We start from the raw sequence: 14352 nt of genomic DNA on the forward strand, positions 1-14352 counted from the left end.
CAGGCCAAGTTTTTCATGAGTGTCAAAGGATGACTAGCCAGCCTACCTACAAGTGCTGAATCAGTGGAACTAGCAATATCAAATAGTTCAATAACCTGGCTTGGCAGATGATGAATTCTATCATTGGGAGAGCGCCTGATATAAGTTTGATCGAGTGGGGAATTTCTCTTTGGTTTTTGAACTAATGGTAAGAAAAATCATATGTCTATATAAGCATCAGCAATTGGGTCTTATGTAGGAATTGAAGGATCTCATTTTGAGACACCTTCATCCTACGTACTCGAATTTTAGGGAGGGAGCAGAGGCACTTTTTTAGTAGGATAACGTCTTTCACCATGGAAAAATGCGGAGACTTAACATCTTTGGCTTCATGGTTGTCCTCTAAAATAATGGGTGTTAGAGCAAAATGCTCTGGTGTTGTGAGTATTACATCTAATGGCCATTCAACAATTTTTATAAGTCCTTTAATAACGGGATTGTCTTTCTCACAAAAGCGTGAACTTATTACATGATAGAAGATTTGCGGTGGTAGTACAGAAAAGTTTAACACACACACGCACAACAAATGAAGTGACAGGTGGGGAGAGCAAAAGTTTTGCGTAAAAACCCTAAGAAAGGAAATAACCACAAGGCCTAGCCAGTCAAAACAATCCACTTTAAGTTAATGAGTACATGTACAAGCCCTTATCTCATAGGTGGATAAGTGTTACACAGTTCCTGAAAGTGCAATGGTTGCATGTAGAAGGAATTGGTGTACAACGGTTAGGAGATATTGTAGCTATATAGTACTTGTCAAGATTTCAATGCACCTTCTTTGAGGTGCATCGACGAATAGTGCTTAGGATGATAAACTTCTCCGTAGGATGCCTCATTACTCCGCGACATTGGTTTTTACTTCACACGATGCTTCGTTGCTCCACGAGAGGCTTAATTCCAATGAATGAGGGGTAGCCAATGGTGGTCAGAAAGATGTGGTCAGTGATTGCATGAACGAGAATTATTCGTCGGGTCATCGGTCAAAAACAGCACATGAATTCAACTCCATCTCGAACCAACTCCTAGTCTAACTCTTCCTCCGGTTCAAAGTCTAGGTCCTCCTTCTTGAAGTGGGAGTCTAAGAATGACCTCCCTGCAAATAAAAAAAAAAATCTGAACCACATCATTAGACAGCATAGAAAGATTTCCCTCATCAGAAGGCATTTGTGGACATTTAAGTGCCTTAACAATGTCAGAATTTAGTGATTTTAAGCTCATTGGATTTGAATTATTGAGACACTCTATTTGACTTTTAGCTTGTTAGATGTGGAATCCAATTAACCACCTAAAGCCTTCAAAAGTAGTTTAACGACTTAATTAGGGCTTGATTAGACTTTGACTGTGTCAATTATGCTGTCATTGGTTTCTGGTCAAGTCGGCCAATTTGAGAATAAGTTTGTTGAAATTAATAGATATTAATCATTTTTAATTTGGGTTTGAATATTTTTTGTCAAAAAAAATGCCTTGGGGTTCATGTTTTATGATGAAAATTTGTTAACGACGTATCAAAGCTAAATATAAAGAATACTTTATGACATGCTAAAATTAAAATAATGAAATTATGGATCCGATTCACAATTAAAATATAATATACTAATACATGTAAGAGTTGCAATGGATGAATGAGAAATTAAAATAGACTAAACAATAATAAATAAATAAATAGAAGTGCAACGCTGTTGGGAAAAAGAGTGGCGAAACATATGATAAAAGAAATGGTATAGAAATATCATGGAAGTTTTTTTTTTTCTTTACCTTTACCTTGAAGATGTAAGAGCGGATGTAAGAGCGGGGATCTTGGGATATATGAAAACGATGAGGCTCTTTTTTCACTTATTGACCATATTATTTTCTCGTCTTTCTTTTAAATAACATACAAATTTTACTTGGGCTATCACAATTCTAGAAATAAACGAAATGTGAATAATGCATATTTCAAAATGTAGCGTGAAGGCATTTACATGCATACCACACATTTTTTATATTTTTTCATCTCTTAACATCTAAACATTCTATTTACATATACCACTCAAACCTTTGACATCATATTAAAAATAAATTCACTATTTAAAGGTGAAATACACCTTTCCAAACATAGATGTTTAACATCAAATATAAATATCAAACTTTAGGTGTTAAATATGAAAATACACAATAATTGTGTGGTACTTATGTAAATTGCCTTTCTCTTAAGTAATGGGGCCGTATATAATATTAATCAGATAAATTAAGAAGACAAAATAAATTGATATATCAGTTATTTAGTCCTTGTCTGCTAATTATGAACCCTCTATATTCTAATTATTTTTTCCAATTTTACAAAGTCAATTTATTTCAACTGATGTTTCAGATGTCAGAATTATGTCATTTAACAAAAAGCATAAATAGCAATATCTCATTTTGAATATCATTAATGAATATTTTCATAAATTATAAAAAAAAAGATGCACTCATTGTTAATCCCTGATATACCCTAAAGCTCTTTCTCCACTCCCAAAAAAATCAAAATATCATTGAATGCTCAACCATTCACATCATTAATAACTTGATCTGTTCATTCAAAGTCCTCAAACTTTATCAGCAACTAGCACCCAAATGCCTAATTTCTAAATATTATACATCAATAATTTGATAAATTATGATAACTTATATACGGGATGAATAATTAGATGCAAGAAACAGATTAATGGGATCCTGATTTGGTTATAAATCCAATTAGAAATTATAGTAATTTGTTTTGGGAAAAAAAACTCTGCAATTCTCTCTTTATTAGGTTGTAAACAATATCATCTAAATTAAAAGTTATTAGTCTCAGACACAATAATTACTTTCCAAAGATGCCCATCTTCTTTCAGATCAAGGATACTGATATATGATTGCGCATATCAATATTCAGAGACAGGATAATAATTACTACAACTAGAAACCCATTTGGAATCATTTTTATTTTTCATTTTTACTTTTATTTTGATTGGAAAAAATATATATTTGATGATAATAATCTTTTTTAAAAATATTGAACATACCCAAAAAGTGATTTATTTGAAATAAATAAAAGATAAAAAACATGTACAAAACATATAAAAAAACTAAAAATAGAACTAAAAATTAAAGAAAATGAAGTTAATCACCCAAACCCAATCTAATTCTAATTATGAAGTTAATTACAAAACATATAAGAGTATATGCTGACCTTCAAAATTACTATAATTTGAAAAGATTATATAATTAATGCCACTTCCTAAAAAAATAATAAATAAATAAAAACAGATGGTGACATGCTCGTATTTTGTTGAGAATTCTACTTCCTTCCACTTAAATAATCTGGCAGGCTCGCATTACGATTCACATCACGTCTTATAGGGATCATCTATGACGATTTATGGCGATGTCCGGACGACAAATGCAATATTTCAGGTCCAAATGTCTAATTGGCATCCTATTGAGAACCGGTCTGCTTTTCGATCATGGTCGGCAAGATCTAATTGGCGTCTTATTAAGAACCGGTCTGCTAATTCGACTAGTCGGCAATAGAGTATATTTATATTGTAAATAACTTGTGAATTTAATGGAATAGCAAAAAATCTTATGATATAAGACTGAGTAATTCATACATCTTCTAAAAAAACAAAGGAAATAACAATATATTTATGACAATTGGAGGAAAATAAATATTTTTTAAGAGGAATGACAATAGCAAATTTGATTTGATCAAATATGAAATTTAATGTCGAATACTGTCAATAAATAAAAAACTAAAAAACTAAAAAAAGAAGAAAATCTATTCAATCTAAAACGAATATTGATGCAGCTTTAAATTTATAAATTTTTCATAAATAAATTTAAAATCATATGAAATTTTAGCAAATTTATAATTAAATTGAAAGTCTCAATATTTAGATGAACCTAACACAATAAAAAGTGATCAATCCCAGCCCAAAAAAAAGTTTAAATAGAACTAGTATTAAGTCTTCACCCAAACCCAATCTAATTCAAACAATTATTGACCTAAATGGGAAAATCCTTTAAAAAAATATATAAATAAATATATAATTTTTTACCCAACCCAAATCTAATTCAAACAAATAATAACCTAAATGTCAAAATCCTTAAACCGCACTGAGCTGTCACATTCCACAAAATGATTGAAATAAGGAGAAAATATTACATCAGTACTACGCACTTAGAGGAACGTGCGTACCCAATGAAATCACGCCACGATATTCCGCGCGACGCAGAAAAAAAACGGCACAGTAACACGGGGAATATTCCTCCCCGTGTTATTCATGTGTTATTCATGTGTTATTGTAATAACACAATAACACATCAATAATATATGAATAACACATGAATAACACACAATAACACATGAATAACACGGGGGAGAATATTTCCCCGTGTGTTACTGCGCCGTTTTTCTCTATCGGGAATATTTCCCGTGTTATTCAAATGAGTTATTGGGTTATTTTTTTTTGATCAATAACACATGAATAACACGCAATAACACATGAATAACACGCAATAACACATGAATAACACGCAATAACACATGAATAACACGCAATAACACATGAATAACGCAGGAGAGAATATTCCCCGTGTTACTGCGCCGTTTTTTTTGCTCTACCGCGCGAGATGTCGTGGCGTGTTTTGATTGGCTACGCACGTTATTTTTACGTGCGTAGTACTGATGTAATATTTGACGTAAGAATTAATCGCATAGTCCACTTTCCAAATTTGACTAATTAAATCCTTATTAACAAGAGACTAAGCAATAAACCAAATGATCATAAAACAATTAGATATTTAACATACAGATATATACTGAAACAAAATCTACTTCACAAAAAGTACCCAAATTTTTCACTGAAACAAAGTGAGAAAATGAATGAAACCATAACATCTCACTAAAAGCTTGGAGTGACTTTTATTCAGAACAATACAAATAAACATCTGGCATAGAATTTCAAGTGATACAGATTCGTTGTTAGGTGCTACAAACTTACAAGTGTACATGGGAGATTGGAGAGAAGGGATAAAACCTCTCCAAGTTAACAGCTGAAACGAGCTTAATCTGCTCCATTAGCATATCTATCTGTTTCTCCTGCTACTTGTGTCCATATCCCCGCAATCTTCTCTGCATATCCAGCCTGCTCCGCAAAAACATGTATCAGCAGCTTATTTAGAAGGGGCGCATACATACCTAACGCCCAATTCCTATGTATTTGCATATCTTAACACCTAGACTTTGTTTTTTACATTTACACCACCCAAATCTTTCATATCATATTAAAAACATCACTATTTTAAATTTTAAAAAGTGAAATACACCTTCTCATGTACAAGAAAGGCGGCATACTTGTAAAAAATGCAGTTTAGGTATTCCATATGTAAATATATAGGAATCAAGTGGTATGTATGTAAACTTCTTAAATATAATTCATATGTTTTTACATATCTAACACCTATAATTTTACATTCACATTTATGATGAATCATCAAGAAATTTTATCATTTAGCATGAATCTCAAGACAATTTTTTGAACAAGAAATATTCCGATTGAAATTAAAGATCATACAAAGCTCCGATTTTAGCAAAGAACATAGTCAAACTGATCATCTCGACAAGATGAACCCACTGATACCAAAATTAATCTAATTTGAATTTAAACGGGCGCAAATGAAGCTATTAAAACCAATTTGGAAGCTTCAAATCATTAATTGAATAAGCAAATGAACTCCAAAATTGACAAACTTATAGTTAAACTGACCGTCTCGATAAGAGTCTAAGCTCCCTTAATTCTGAGATCATTAATGTCCTTAAAACAGAAAAAAAAATACCTTTGATCAAGAGGGATCAATATAAGCCGTCTGATCAGATAGTTGGGAAAGTTATTTGCCAAATGACCAAAACGCCCCTCCTTTAGAGCCTATGAAAAGACTGCCTCTCTTCACTTGAGGGGGGGAGTCAAATTTCAATGATGCTCTGGACAGAAGAACTGCCTATAATTTTCAACCTCAGCAGCTGCTGAACACTATCCACCGATCGCCATCAGCCACCGTCGGCCACCCTCTGCTAGCCACCATTGGCGAATCTATTTACTTACGAAATATCCTAAATATGATGTAACAAAGTATCTCGAATATAGTATAACGAAATATCATGAATGCGGTGTGACAAATAACATTGTGTTGAAGATCCGATGATGACTCCTGGCAGCAACAGCATATGATCGTCATATTTAGAATACGACGACATTATCTGAACTCATGAAGTTTTTCATGTGTAGTATACTGACAAGTACTGTCTCTAGCGTAAAATAACAAACCTGAAAAAAGAGTTGCAGTCATCTACTACAGCATATGTGATCAGTTACTATTGTAGCTTCTCAGGACCAATGTAGCTAACTGCTACTGCTGTTACCAACCATGTTCTATCTGACAAACTATGGACTGTGGTTTAATGTTATTGCAGCTACCAATAACGACTTTTATGGCAAACTGATACTACTGTAGTTATTAATCACGATCTATGTGACCAATTATGGCCCATGTAACTAATTTTTATTGCAGCTACCGACTACGACATATGTAACTAATTGATGTTATTACAACTAACAACTAGGGCCTATATAACTAACTACTACCGCAGCTACCAGCCACGGTCTATTTGACCAACTACGGCCTACGTAACTAAATGTTACTGCAACTACCAACAACAGCCTATGTGACCAACCAGGACATATGTGATTAACTGCTATTGCTGTTACGAACTACGACCTCCATGGGCAACTAACGTTATTGCAGTTACCAACTACGGGTTTCTGTGACCAACTATGGCCTATATAGGTAATTTTCACTGCAGCCATTAACTACACCTTTTGTGACTAATTGATATATTGCAACTACCATTTACAACATATTTGGCCAACTATTATTACAACTTTTCTATTACATCTATGGCCAACTGACGCTATTACGAACACCTACTACGCATTTATGACCAACTACTACTATTGCATCTTCCAACTACGACCTCTATGGCCTATTGTCGTATTGCAAAAATCGAATATGGCTTTTGCAGCGAACCATTGCTATTAGAGCCGAGAACTACCTATGTTTTAGACCAAAAATAGCTATTATTGTTGAATTACTATTGTATGTTCATGATTATCAGCTTTATAATTACATCTTCTCTAATTCAAGAGAAAAATGTACCTATGAACTTATTATAATCATATAGTGGATCACTTTGACGGAAATCGGCCTCAGGATCTTTGTTCCTTTATAGGATTTTTCCACGTAAAAATCCTAGTGTCTCATCCCACTAATTTTAAGTTATTTATATTGGATCTTCATACAACACTAAAGCGTTAAATTATCACTATACTCCCGCAAATCTTCCAGCATGCAATAATTTAGCTCTATCTATAGGAAACGAAGTTCCATTTGGCACATTCATGACGTCTGAGACGCTAAGCCCATTTGGCACAGTCTTGAAGTCTGAGATGCTAAGCCTCTACTCTGTTTCTCAATTATATATATCACCTAGCTGGCAAAGAAATCACATTTACATCTCTTTATGATCATGTGTAGAGAATGGAAGAGCCTCAAAATGAGATCCTCTAACTTACGTATGTGCGACAACTGATAATAGCGCATACCGAAGGGACACAACTACATCAAATGCATTAATTAGAGGTACACAATTATCACCTCCTTCATACGCTAAAGTTCCTCAATAGGAAGTCAGCTTCCTGGACACTAGCTCTACACGTATATCATTTGTAGCCAAGCCTAACAACAAACCTCCAATAGGTGTGGAGAACTTAGCTTGACCACATGTAATCTGTGACTAGTTACGACGTCTAGTGCAAGAAGAATTTCATCAAAGGGATGGAAGTTATTTTTCTTCTCTATGTAATTCTAAAGTTTTCTCCGTTGGCTGAGATCATTCTTCAACGGCCTATTCCAATGGAGTTTCATCTTCTAAGCATTAATAATTATGGAAATATCATACACGAGCTTTTGATATGCTCTTTTGACAAGTTTTCTCTACTACTCTTAAAGGCCAAGCACATGCTTGTTTCTATTCACTCCTAGTAGGAATCATTCATACCTCTGTGAAGCTTGCTAAATTATTTGTGGAGTAATTTTTCACAAATAGAATTGTCAAAGACTCTGCTCACTTTTTTGGGATGCATCAAAATAAAAGTCACTAAGAGATAATTTTTAAAGTATTCATCGATGTGGGGAGCAACATTCACTACAGTCATGAAAAGTTGCTCCTGCACACCTCTGATTGCACCCGCATGCGTACCAACTCATTTCCAAATGCACCACTGCATCCCCGATTGAACTTGACTCGTTTTTTAATCTTATTGCATTCTTAATGCATAATTATGCTATTTTGCTTTATGAACACACATAACCCCGTGCAAACATGATCGCTCAACCAGAAGCTTACTGCTCCACGACCACTATCACCACGGAAATAACATTGTCTGGCCACCACAAATATCTTTAGGCCATAACTTCCCGATCACCAATATTTCTGACAATATGATCTGAACTCCACAAAATAGCCAAACACCTCAAAATACAAATTTTGGGAATATTTATTTTCAAACGAGACAGAAAATAATGTCTGAAAAAAGGGACAACTGATGCATCAATAAATTTTAGCATTTGACATAAAGCTTGAGATAATTTTTTGAACAAGAAAAATTTCAGTTTCAATTAAAGATAATCAAGGGTTTCGATTTTAGAAAATTTATAATCAAAGTAATCGTCTCGACAAAACAAACTCAATGATACCAAAATTGATCCAATCTAAATCTAATCAACTCTCATAACAAGTCAATAAGCTCATTTGGAGGCTTCAAATTATTAATTGAATGAGCAAATGAACTTCAAATTTAATATACTTATAGTCAAATCAAGCATCTTGACAATAAGAATCCAAGGAGCCTAAGCTCTCTTAATTCTAAAGTCATTAAGACCGCCAAATCATCAAAAAAATCTTTATTATCAAGAGGGATCAATATGAGCCGTTGAATCGCATGGTTGGCGAAGATATTTGTCAAAAGGACAAAATGCCCCTTCCCTTGTAGCCTATAAATAGACCTCTTCTCTACACTTAACGGGGAGAGTGTGGAGTCATTTCTAGTGACGTTTGGACCAAAGACTAGGACTTTCATAGACGCCAACGTCGACCACCACATGTCAACCGTCGTTAGCCGCCCACTGCTCATAGCAGTTGGCGAACTCTTTTTGCATACAAAATATGATGAATCTGGTGTAACAAAGTATCACGAATGCAGTGTAACAAAAAATCTTGAACAATGTGTGAAGAATAATGTTGTATTGAGATCCGAAGATGAGCCATGGCAACAACTGCTTATGAACGACATATTCAGAATACGATAACTCATTGAACTTTTGAATTTATACCTAAAAGTGTTGCTCTGGTGTAAAATAATAAATCCGAGAAAATAGTTGTAGCCACTAACCGGTGTAGCACCAACTACGACCGATGCGGTTATTTACTTCTGTGACGTCCCACTACAGTCTATGTAGGTAACTACTCCAGTAATCAACCATGGCATATGTGACCAACTATGATCTATGTGACTAATTACGGTCTGTGGTTAACGGTTATTGAAACTACTAACTATGACCTCAATGGTTAACTAATGTTATTGCAGCCATAAACCACGACTTATGTGACCATCTACAGCATATATGGTTGATTGTTATTGCAGCTACCAACTTCTATTTTTGTGGTCAATTGATGCTATTGCAGCCACCAAATACGACCTATATGATCAACTACGACCTTTATAGTTAATTGCTATTACAGCTACCAACCACGACTTATGTGACCAACTACAGCATATGTGGTTAACTGCTAATGTAGCTACCAACTACAGCATTTGCAACCAAGGCCTATATAGTTAACTGCTACTACAGTTACCAACCATGACCTATGTGACCAAATAAGGCCTATGAGGTTAACTGCTATTGCAGCTACCAACTTCGACATTTTTGGTTAATTAATGTTATTGCAGCTACCAGCTACCGACTGTGGCTTATGTGATCAACTGCGACCTATGTAGCTAGTTGTTACCAACCACTACGACTTATATGGTTAACAACTACTACAAGTATCAACTAAGGTTTTTGTGTTCAATTGATAATATTACAAATACCAACTAAGGCCTATGTGATTAACTACTACAACTTTCAACTACAGCTTTTGTGACTAATTCCGCTGTTAAGGACAACAACTACCATCTTTATGGTCAACTACTATTATGGCATCCTCCAACTAAAGCCTTTGTTGCCAATTATCGCTATAGCAGCCGCCAACTACAAGCCTTTACAGAGTTGACACCTTCGAATTACAAAAATTTGCAATAAAAATATCAGGCCTTAAATGCTTGTTACTAGAGTGTACTTATAACAAAGTTTATATTATAAGAAGAAATCACTTGAATATCTTAAAGATGAACTTATTGGTTTAAAATATGAACAATCAAAGAACAAAGATTGACATTTCAAAAAGGTAGCTTATGAGAATAATAAAGATCCATTAGTTAGTATGATGTATCATCAAGAATGCTTTATGAAGGACAAAAATGAAATTATAAATTACAATTATAGGAGGAATATCTCAATGTTAACTTTTTTAGCAGATGAAAGAACAAAAGCAACATAAATAAACAAAAAAAAAACTTAAAAGGTTAGTAAAAATTTTAATGTAATAAAGATTAGAATAATTAAAATAGCCATTTCCTTAAAATTTAATTAATATTCTTATTATTTCTATTGATTAAGGAAGAAAAAGATACGTGAGATTGAAGATAATAAGAAAATTTGTGAAACGTTCATATGATAGAGGATAATGGAGAGAGAAATTAACTAAAATAATAAATCTAACAAAGAACCGCTTAAGTGATAATAGAGGGGGACAATTTTGAAAGCATGAATTATGATCATAGAGACTTGAAAGAAATTTTTATGTTCAACAGGGAGTGGGATAGCATTATATTTAGTGATTGTAGCTTTGTATGACTTTTGACAGCTTCACATTTACCTTTTTAAAATCTTATTTTGACATTAATGTCATGACCGAGCCAAAAAGCTTGGAATTTCTATAGCAGAAACGGACGATTGGACAGTGAAACTAAAACTTTCTATTTTTATTTTCTATCGCTGATCATTTACAATCCAAATATAAATTGAAATACCAGCTAAAAAAGTAATTTAATTAACAAAAAATAAGTTTAATTTTCCAATTGCTAACCTCACTTTCTGTACAGATTCTCTAGTACTTGTCTTCTATTTAAAAGTTTAAACCTGAAAAATTATTGAAATAACATAATGAGTTGTTTAAGATAACTCAGTTGAACAATTAACTTTTTAAATTACAGTACCCCAAACATAAAATTACAATATGTATATTGGCTTTTTTGCAATATGTATAAGAAAATCATATTATAATTTAAATCATATATTCATGACGTTTAGAATTCTACATGCATTATCATTTTTTCAAATTTCAAATTTTAATATTTTAATTTTAAAGCACATCTTACTCTTATTTTATATATCCACCCGAGGAGTACTATTTAAACATAACCTAACACCACTGGCTTATGCATACCCCATCGGCATAGTAGGGTGTAAATCAAGTTTACTATAATCTGAGATAGAAAGGTACCTACTCACCCCTGGCCAATATTCTCCTAACAACACAGCAGTTCATGATCTAATTTACATGATTATCTGAGGTGATAGCAAAACATCTACGTGTGAGAGTATATTAGCATCTTCAGTCATTACTATAAAGAGATGTACTCTTTTCTTATCATGCACATACAAAAATTCATATATATACTATTTTCATTCTTTATAACATGCAATATGAAACATTTATTATAGATCTATGGGTGAATATATGTTATCCAACATAAGCTAAAAGTCATGTAATAAAATAATGACATTCTATGAAAAATAAAACTATTGTGCCACTATTTATGTAGAAATACTTACATGCATATCTTATGTTATCAATATAAATAGTCGGTTGTAATTTACTTTCATTGATATAAGCAAAAAAGTGAAAAAAAGAAAACAAGAATAACATTGAAAGTAAGAAATATTACAATAACTTCAAAATATAATTACTCACTTTAAACTCAAAAATTCCTTTATCTTTATGTTATATCACCTCTTCTTTAATAAAACTACCAACATTCAAATGTAACATTTCTTGTTCATTTTTGTTAAATTATAAATTAATTTCACTATATAGTAACATTCTTGCTCTTGATTTATTTTAACTATTTAAATAATTTATTGTTACATATATATTGAGATATTCCAAATGTACTGTTTATTTTTAACATCCCCAATTTAAAGTCACTAGTACAACTTAAATAGAAAACCTTAACTTAATTAATGTTATCAATTCTTCTTATTTTCCAATTTAAATATTTTTTCCATTTAAATGTTGCAAACAATTATGAATTTTCCGATGGATCCTTGAAGCGAATCTTGGAGAAACTAAGTGACGGGCGTTTTTCGACTTAGATTGAGGGGGTTTACTGGCGTTCTTCAGATTTTCTCTATCCGTTTTCGCTGATGGCTTCTCCTAATCGAGTGTTCGTTCCTTCGTATAGGGATATTGTTTCAGGCAATGCTAATGATTTACCGAATGTGTTATTTCCTGCTTCTTCCAAGGATCTTGAGGAAAGTGATTCAAATGAGCTTCTAAAGAAGGCGTCGAGAAAGAATGGTAAACCAGCGATTATAATTCAAGCATAGGATACTAATCGACTTGTTGAACCGATGAAATTTACTCTGGTTGGTAAATTTTCCTTTGCTCATCCTGATCTGGAGGTAATTCGCAAGTTTTTTCTGAGTTAAAACTAGTTGGTAAATGGAGTTTGGGATTAATTGATGGGCGAAATTTGATGATCAAATTACAACAAGAAGAAGATTATACTGCTTTATTTTCGAGGAAATTTCTTTCGATTAATAGATGTTATATGAAATTTCTTAAATGGACACCGGCTTTCAATCCTTCAGAAGAGCCTCCTATTATTCCGGTATGAATTAGGTTTCCAGGGCTTAAGCTTCATTTATTTAACACTCAAATTTTGTATTCGTTAGGCTCCATTTTTTGTCACCCTTTAAAAATGGACAGTGCTACTCTTCACTGTACCATACCGTCATTGGCCCAGATTCTTCTTGAAAGAGATATTACAGTTCATTTTCCAGACTTTGTTTGGATTGGAGAAGAGAATTCTGGATATTGGCAATCAGCTGAGATAGACCTTGTGCCACATTATTGTACCAAGTGCAAAATGTTTGGTCATAATCTTGCTTCTTGTTTTATTGCTCATCCTGAATTGAAGTTGAGTAAGAAAAACGGTGATGATAGGATAAAGAAGTGGCTTCTTAATGATACTTCTAAGATTCATAGCAAAGATAGTTCTAATGAACAAATTCTGGATAAGGATATGGGTCTTATTAACCCTCCACTTAATGATTCTACTCCTCTTATTCTTGAGGATACGAATAATACAGTTCCTGTAGCTAATCAGATGGAATCTGTTTCTACACAGGTTATTGCTATTGGTAAGGAAGTGCAATCTTCTGTAGTAGCTAATGAGGAATTACTTCATGGGATAATTTGAGAGACATTGTTAAAGATTCGATTTTTGATGAATCTCTAATTCTGACTAGGTTGGAACTTGAGGAAGATTGGTTAATTCAAAGATCTTCTAGAAAAAAGAAATTAAAAGGAAACAGATAACTTAGTTATGTTAACCCTGAGACTCTTTGCAATTTACAATTGGGTAAGGATTCTGACGATGGGGTTTCTTCCTCTAGGCTTACTAGAGGAAAAGCTATACTTGATGATGTTTAGTGCTCTTATATGAAATATTAGAGGCATAGCTAAATCTTGTGCCTCTTTGAGATTAAAACAATTGATTCGTACTTATAAGTTACAGATTTTTGGTATCTTAGAGTCGTTGGTTGATGCTAAGAACAATGATAAATTTATGAGGAAATTTGGGACTTTCAATTCGTTAACCATTCTTAATAACAAGATTTGGCTGTTTTGGAAAGATTTTTTGAAGATTGATATTCTTATTAATCACAATCAGATGTTGCATGTTCGTTTTCATATTAATAATGATTCTTTTCTTTTATCTGTTATTTATGCTGGTACAAGCCAGGAGGAAGCTTTGGAATATGTTTCTTACCTGTAATCCTAACAGTGAACCTTGAATTATCTGTGGG

The 14352-nt window shown here is 33.1% G+C and overlaps 1 protein-coding gene across 2 annotated transcripts in view; it reads right to left on the reverse strand.

The window, feature by feature from the left end:
- Positions 1-4921: 4921 nt before the first annotated feature.
- LOC110036432 (sorting nexin 2A-like) overlaps positions 4922-14352 on the reverse strand; it is a 49740-nt gene continuing 40309 nt past the window's right edge. Inside the window, exon 5 of one of the 2 annotated variants that reach the window (XM_020740874.1) lies at positions 4922-5186. In XM_020740874.1, coding sequence (XP_020596533.1) covers positions 5106-5186 — 81 coding nt within the window. In that variant the 3' untranslated portion in view covers positions 4922-5105. The remainder of the gene's footprint in view (positions 5187-14352) is intronic. The other variant, XR_002295229.1, reaches the window with a different exon arrangement.

Source organism: Phalaenopsis equestris, unplaced genomic scaffold (genome assembly GCF_001263595.1).
Source record: "Phalaenopsis equestris unplaced genomic scaffold, ASM126359v1 Scaffold206422, whole genome shotgun sequence".
In the NCBI taxonomy this organism is placed as follows: domain Eukaryota; kingdom Viridiplantae; phylum Streptophyta; class Magnoliopsida; order Asparagales; family Orchidaceae; genus Phalaenopsis; species Phalaenopsis equestris.